The following is a 7,500-nucleotide window of genomic DNA, read 5'->3' as shown; positions in this document are numbered from 1 at the left end:
TAGCGTTAGCGTGTTCACATTAACATCAGTGTGTTTGCCGGCTAGCTAGCTAGCTAACAGTTTGTTCAGGTTAACTGAGCTGACTCTTCTCAAGCTACAACTCAGAGTGTTTTGGAGTAGAGACTAGGGCTAAAGACAAGACAGTTTACTGTGTCACAGTAACCAAATCCACCTTATCACACTATTCACTTTTACTGAGAACGTTACTGAATGGATCTACAGCCACACCACAACAAGCTGACTCAGCTGCTCTCTGCTTCTAGCTGCTTCATACAGATTTACACTTTATTAACTAACACACAGTTCTACAGATTTACACTTTATTAACTAACACACAGTTCTACATGTTCCTCCATCATGTGGAGTGTTAAGATCTAACAACACCACCAACTACATTCACCACACACACACACACACAGGTCTTTTCACATTTTCACCACTTTTAGAAACACAGACAGACAGACAGACAGACACCTTTGGTCCAGAAGGCTCTGCTGTCATCGTTGGTGTCGTCATGGTATTCAGTCGTCATGGCGATGTCTCTCTCTCTCTCTCCTCTCTCTCTCTCTCTCTCTCTCTCTCTCTCTCTCTCTCGTCTTTCTTCAACCTGTCTCTCTTCTCCTTCAGGAGGAAGACTGTGGAGAGAGAGTGTGTGTGTGTGTGTGACGGCGTATTCCGGCAAGTGTGTGTGTGTGTGTGTCTGTCTAAATAACGAGCTGATGGTCATTGCCCCCCAAAATGCACTTTGAACTGGAAAACAAAACCCTGGGTCTGTGTGTGTGTGTGTGTGTGTGTGTGTGTGTGTGTGTGTGTTCCTATCTGAAGCATGAACCTGTCAGAAGTATTTTAATGTTGTTGTCTAACTGCTCCATATACTGTTGGAGTTTAAACTCTATGTAGATAAATGTAGAGGAGGAAAAGTAGAAAGTCCCACAGAATGGAAAGAGAATTTGATCCAGAAGTATGACACTCGAGTCCCAAGTCAGTTTCAAGTCTCAAGTCAAGTCCAAGTCATTAATGTCAAGTCTCAAGTCTAAATGTAGAACAGCAAGTCAAGTCAGAACAAATCAAGAGTCCAGTATCAATTTAATATCTTAAAGAAAACTAAATATCTAGGACTTTTCAATGCAATATGGTTTTAATAGGATAAAAACTTGGTAAGAGCATCATGAGTTTGATTTCTATAATCAGTTTCAACTTCAATAAATTCAATCATTCCATACAAATTCAGAAAACAGAATTTAAATTCAGTCGTCCGCTGGAACAAATCTCATCACTTTCAATCTAAGTCATTTACACAAACACAAGATCTCAAGTCAAGACTTTAGAAACCTTTTCAAGTCATCAAAGTACAAGTCAGAGTCAAGTCCCAAGTCACCAGAACCCAAGTCAAGTCCCAAGTCACCAGAACCCAAGTCAAGTCAAGTCTCAAGTCTTCTCTTCATGCATCAAGTCAAGACTCAAGCGATTGAAACTGTGACTCGAGTCCAAGTCATGTGACTCGAGTCCCCACCTCTGAGTAAATGTACTTAGTTACTTTCCACCTCTGGGAATCTAATAATAACAGATAATAACTAGGAAAGAGAGGAAGAAAGAAAGTTTTCCTACCTAGTCTTAACTGTAAGGAACAAACCGAGTCCAGGAGGAGAGAAACCAGATATCCGTCCAAACTTCAGTGGAACTCAGAAAAGATGCTTCGTCTTCAAGAAACTCAGCAGCTGCTCCTCAGAAAACAGGAAACCCTTCACACTTTTCATAACTTTCTCCCCCTCCTTCACGTCAAATCGGACAAAACTGACCAATCACCCGCCAGTAAGTGAAGTTTCATCCAATAAAATCAAACGCGTATACTGTATTTGTTGCGGTGAGTGTCACGTGACTCGTGTGTTTTTGCAGAAGTTCCCATCGCATCCCGACTCCTCCGCAGCGACTCGATTCACATCCTCACATTTAGAGAAGTGACTCTCTGACTTCTGTTTCCCTGCAGAGATTAAAACCACCTCTTCTGAGAACCAAGGTGTTCTACTCTTTATCCAGATTTTCATTTTATCACTTTACATTCCTTTTAATACAAACCTTTGCGTTCCCCTGCTTTGTTCTTACTGTCTTTCCTTTTCAACTTGGCTCCCAATTCTAATTTTATTCACTTTATTTTAGTAGAAGCTTATAATTGCATTGTATTGTGTTGTTTTACTGTTTCGTTTTAGTGTTTTTATTTTATATAATTGTACAATTTATTTTATCTCTTGTGAAGCACTCTCTTTGTATTTTAAAGTGTGCTATTTAAATAAAATTCACTTGCAATGGTAAAGTTTAGAAAAACGATAAACAAGTAACTGTTTTGTTTTTTTTTTACCCTGGGGGGGGGGGGAACAACACATCCACAATACATTACATGCAACACATTTACATTACTGACATACTCTCATAGTAGAAGCCTACATTCTTTATTCTTAACTTTATTTGCATTACACATTTCATGCAAAAAAAATGCAGCTCAAAGGGCTTCAAAACACAGATAAACATGCGATGGAATAAAAAAAACAGAAAAGAGAGAAAATAAACAATGTATATAAGATTAGAATACAAACATTTCTGACATGTAAACAGCTGCCAGTCCATTCAGAGATTTGAAGACCAGTAAAAGAACCTTATATACCTAAAATATCAATAGGTAACCAGTGCAGACACTTAAAGCAATATTAACATTGGGGTTATTTGGCACTTGACCGCCATGAAAACCAGAATATAAACTAATCAGATGCCGCTGGATGTTTGTAGCGTTCAGATTTTCACTTCCTATTCATTTGAATGGAAACTGACATCGAACTCGTTGGTGAACAGATTCAACATCAGATCCTGCTGTGAGACAATAAAGCATCAACTGGTCCGTCCTCATTCTGCATTTCTATTCTTGCTTTACACTAAAATGAGTATTTAAAAATAAAAGTAGATCCGGTCTCCCAAACAGGAACTATCTCTGCTAAACGGTATCCCTCCGCTGTGTTCTCTAATATCAATTAAAATGCTATTTGGCAAAATGACATTCTAAAAAGTAAGACGTCAATAGAAAATCGCAGCAGCAGAATCTGATGTTGAATCTGTTCACCAGCGTGTTCAGTGTCAGTTTTCAGGATATTTTCGTGGCTCATTAACCTCTACAGACTCGTCCAGCTGCATCTGGTCTTGGTGAGTAGATTATATTCTGGTTTTCATGGCGGTCAAGTGAAGAAAAAATTAAAACTAGTAGGAAGTCTTAACGACATTCCTAATGTGAGCCATAAAGTTAAAATCAGAATCAAATATGACACCTAAACGCTACGGATTGGAGCTTAGCAGTCAGTGTCTCTCTCTCCGTCTTTTCCCCAATAACCAGTGCTTTTTTTTTTTTTTTACATTTGACGTCCATGCTTTAATATCTAAAATACAGTCAAAAAGAACATCAGTGGGGCTCGTGTCATCTGGAGAAACCGCAATGTACAGCTGAGTATCGTCTGCATAGCTATGAAAATGTATTCCGTGCCTCCTGATGATTTTACCCAGTGGGAGAATATACAAACTAAAAAGTAAAGGGCCTAAAATCGAGCCTTGTGGAACACCGCAAGTAACGGCATAACTTTTTGATACATGCCCATCAGTGGCCACCAGGAAGTACTGACAGTTTATTGGCATCCAGATTGCATCATGAGGTCATTTACAAATTTTACTTGAGCCCACCCAGCAAGTTTCTGATTAATGATTGCTATATATGTCTCATACGACATAATCACGTTGTCGTTTTATTTTCACCAGTATCAAACAGAGACAGGCTGACTGGTGAAATCGGTATCAGTCATGATCCCTGATTAGCCTACTCCTATTCTGAGAGGCTTGATAAATATCATATTATATTTATCTGGTTAATATAATATAATATATACAATTAACAACAGCGAGCTAGCTAGATAGCTAGCAGACAGCTACCCTCATAGTCTCAGATGTATGAAGAAGCGTACAGCTTAAACCCTTCATCCAGTTGGTCGTGGGAGTCTTGGAGGTCAACCTGCATGTACGATGTACATCGGAAATGCTCATCTATGGCAGCCTTCGAAGATACGGTGAATAAAACAATGGCATATCCACATAGCTGGTACAACAACAAGCTTTTGGTGAAGCGAAACTGAACCGGAAACTAGTAAATCTGTTTTAACAGAATGCGGAAGTTGGGCATAAACCCTCTTGGAGCCAATGACTTCCGGGCTGACGGCTAAAAAAGGAACGTGGGAAGTCAGAAAGTAACGGGAGCAGAGCAAACGCATTGTTGATTTTGTTATTTTCATAGGATTTGCTGACTGTAAGTAAATGCATTAAAAAACATCAGCGTTTTCCTTTAACTCTAAAATCGAAATGACTTCTCCTTTAAGTTTGACTGAAATAAATACATTAAAAAAATCACTTCAAACAGCTTCTACAAAACATGAATCTAACAAACTCCTAATATCTGGCTTTAACATGTTTTAACTCATCTTCTGTCCTCCATGTTTAATAATGCTGATCGATAAATCACCTTTAAAGGATTTCTGATAAAAGTTGAATTTATGCAAATATTTATGTTGTAATATCAATGTTTATTAATGTTTATCATGTTGTACAGTCCATGTGTCTTATGATATTAACTGTGTTGTAAAATCTATTTTGGGGGGGATCCCAGGAATAAATAAAGGGGATACTGATATAAAATTAAAAATAAAATAAAATTAAAAATAAAGATCTTGAATGCTTTAATCTGAAGATACATGAGGAAATTCAGCTATTCTATATAGTTTTTTTTAATATTTATTACCAGTGGAAACCGGCCTGTCTCTCTCTCTCTCTCTCTCTCTCTCTCTCTCTCTCTCTCTCTCTCTCTCTCTCTCTCTCTCTCCATTCTGTCTCTGTGTCTCTCTCTCTCTCAGGAATGTAATAGACGTGGCAGAGGATTCACTTTCTCCCTTTTTCGTGAACTTTCTGTAGCTCGCGGCCACGGGAGAAAAAAAAAGAAATCACAGCTCCTCGTTTCCATTTGTCCTGCTCTGATTGGCTCGCGCGGTGCCACTCTGGCGCGCGGACTGATCGGCCGCCCGTCAATCAAGCTTCCCCGCGTATCTCATTGGCCGAGACGCTGAGAAACGGGGCGAGGCTTCCGTCTTGTGTTGACATGTCGTCGGAAAGATTCGGGGGGTGATATCGCGAGAGTTTAAAGGGGGGCTGGTGCAGAGGGAGAAGCGGATGGAGTGAACGGAGGATAAGAGAAAAAGAATCCAGAGAGAGAAAGAGAGGAAATAAGTTAACGGTTCAGATTGTAGAACCCAACATGGCGGCCTGTCTTCTTCTCTGCCTGCTCGGCCTCGCGTTCCTCCACGGCTCCGTGTCGGCCGAACAGCGGAGGCTCTCTCCAGGTAAGGCCGCTCCGGAGGCTCCTCTCCCCGGCTGGGCAGAGCGCCCCGACCCGCTGACCGGAGCTCCGGCTCACTGAACTGTTACCCAGCTTTACGCCCTTAAAACCGGGTTACCGGTAACATTAACGCTGGAATAAGCCGTGATAACGACTTTATTAAGTTTTAAATCGAAGCGTTAGCAGTTTAAAAACAAGCCATGGCAGCATCAAACTTCACAGAAAACTAGCTAGAAGGCTAATTAGCTAAACTGCTATAAGTTCAGTTACAAAGTCAGTTAACTAGCTAAACTATCAGAGGTTTAGTTCATCAGTAGGTTAGTTAGTTAATTAGTTAGTTCGTTAGTTAGATAGATAACCAGCTAAGCTTTTACAAGTTTAGTTAGTTATTAAGTAGATTTTCAGGTTATTTAATTATTTAACCAGATAAACTATCAGAGGTTTAGTTCATCAGTAGGTTAGTTAGTAAGTTAGTTAGTTCTTTAGTTAGATAGATAACCAGCTAAGCTTTTACAAGTTTAGTTAGTTATTAAGTAGATTTTCAGGTTATTTAATTATTTAACCAGATAAACTATCAGAGGTTTAGTTCATCAGTAGGTTAGTTAGTTAACTTTAACCTGCTGAACTGTTGGTGGTTTATTTAGCAGAAGCAGACAGTTGATATCACGGTTGAGTTAGTTATTAGTTATTAGGGAAACAAGCTGCTAACTTTATATAAGGGACTCAAAACTCAGCTAAATCTTTAATGTTATATCAGTAGGGAGGCTAACGTACCTAGTTAGCAGGGATATAGTGGTAAAAAATAAACTAAAATATGTCCAACAACCACCTGCATTAACAAAAATATACTGATATTATCAGTTATGTGTTAATTTCTGTTTTACTTCTGGAGAGAGACCCTGTTTTAATGATAAAAACCGGCAGTAGTTGGTAGTATTTCCTACTGTACGTGATTAACTTCTATCCTAGAGATGTGTATTAGTTTATTACAGAGGGAAAATCAGGGTTTTTTGAAACAGAATTTAATTTAATTTTTTTTTTGCCACAAAACTCCCTCGTTCCCTCCCGTCTATAACCTGGTTATTATGATCTGATGACCTGGAGACAGTTTCAGTGTCAGAGATTTTTATGTGAATCATGAGACCGATTAGAAATGCTGAACAGAAATTTTTAATATTTCTCTTCTCTTCTCTTCTCTTCTCTTCTCTTCTCTCTTCTCTTCTCTTCTTCTCTTCTTGTAAAGTAAACAGTGAGATGAACAGCTGGAAGCAGATTGATCAGTTTCATCTTAAATAATGAAGCAGAGTAATGATGACTTTGCATTTTTCTGACGGATGTTTTGTGGCGTTCAGCAGGTCAGACTGCTGAACAACTGATTCTTCTCTTCTTCTCTTCTGTTCTGTTCTTCCACTTCTCTTTTTCTCTTCTATCTCCTATTCTCTCTTTTCTTCTCCTCTCTTCTCTCCTCTTCTCTCTTCTCCTCTTCTCTTCTCTCCTCTCCTCTCCTCTTCTCTTCTCTCTCTTCTCTTCTCTTTCTCCTCTTCTCTTCTCTTCTTCTCTCTCCTCTTCTCTCTTCTCCTCTTCTCTTCTCTTCTCTCCTCTCCTCTTCTCTTCTCTTCTCTCTTCTCTTCTCTTTTCTCCTCTTCTCTTCTCTTTCCTCTCCTCTTCTCTCCTCTTCTCTTCGTTTCTTCTCTTCTCTCCTCCTCTCTCCTCTCCTCTTCTCTCCTCTTCTTCTCTTCTCTTTTCTTCTCTCCTCTCCTCTCCTCTTCTCTCCTCTCCTCTTCTCTTTTCTTTTCTTCTCTCTTCTCTTCTCTTTTCTTTTCTCTCCTCTTCTCTCCTCTTCTTCTCTTCTCTTTTCTTCTGTCCTCTTCTCTCCTCTCCTCTTCTCTCTTCTCTTTTCATTTCTTCTCTCTTCTCTTCTCTCCTCCTCTCTCTTCTCTTCTCTCCTCTTCTCTTTTCTTTTCTCTCCTGTTCTCTTCTCTCCTCTCCTCTCCTCTTCTCTCCTCTTCTCCTCTTCTCCTCTTCTCTTCTCTCCTCTTCTTCTCTCCTCTCCTCTCCTCTCCTCTTCTCTCCTCCTCTCCTCTCCT

The 7,500-nt window shown here is 39.6% G+C and overlaps 1 protein-coding gene across 1 annotated transcript in view; it reads right to left on the bottom strand.

Annotated features, from left to right (window-relative positions):
- Positions 1–1,691, bottom strand: part of LOC139913372 (asialoglycoprotein receptor 1-like) — a 7,751-nt gene extending 6,060 nt beyond the window's left edge. Inside the window, exons 1-2 of the mRNA XM_078282510.1 lie at positions 1,609–1,691; positions 475–635 (exon numbers count right to left, since the gene is read on the bottom strand). Of these exons, the coding sequence (XP_078138636.1) occupies positions 475–532 (58 nt within the window). The 5' untranslated portion in view covers positions 533–635; positions 1,609–1,691. The remainder of the gene's footprint in view (positions 1–474; positions 636–1,608) is intronic.
- Positions 1,692–7,500: the final 5,809 nt, after the last annotated feature.

This window comes from Centroberyx gerrardi, unplaced genomic scaffold (assembly GCF_048128805.1).
Source record: "Centroberyx gerrardi isolate f3 unplaced genomic scaffold, fCenGer3.hap1.cur.20231027 Scaffold_566, whole genome shotgun sequence".
NCBI lineage: Eukaryota > Metazoa > Chordata > Actinopteri > Beryciformes > Berycidae > Centroberyx > Centroberyx gerrardi.
Note: the sequence above shows the minus strand (reverse complement) of the source record. Positions and strands in the feature narration are given on the sequence as shown.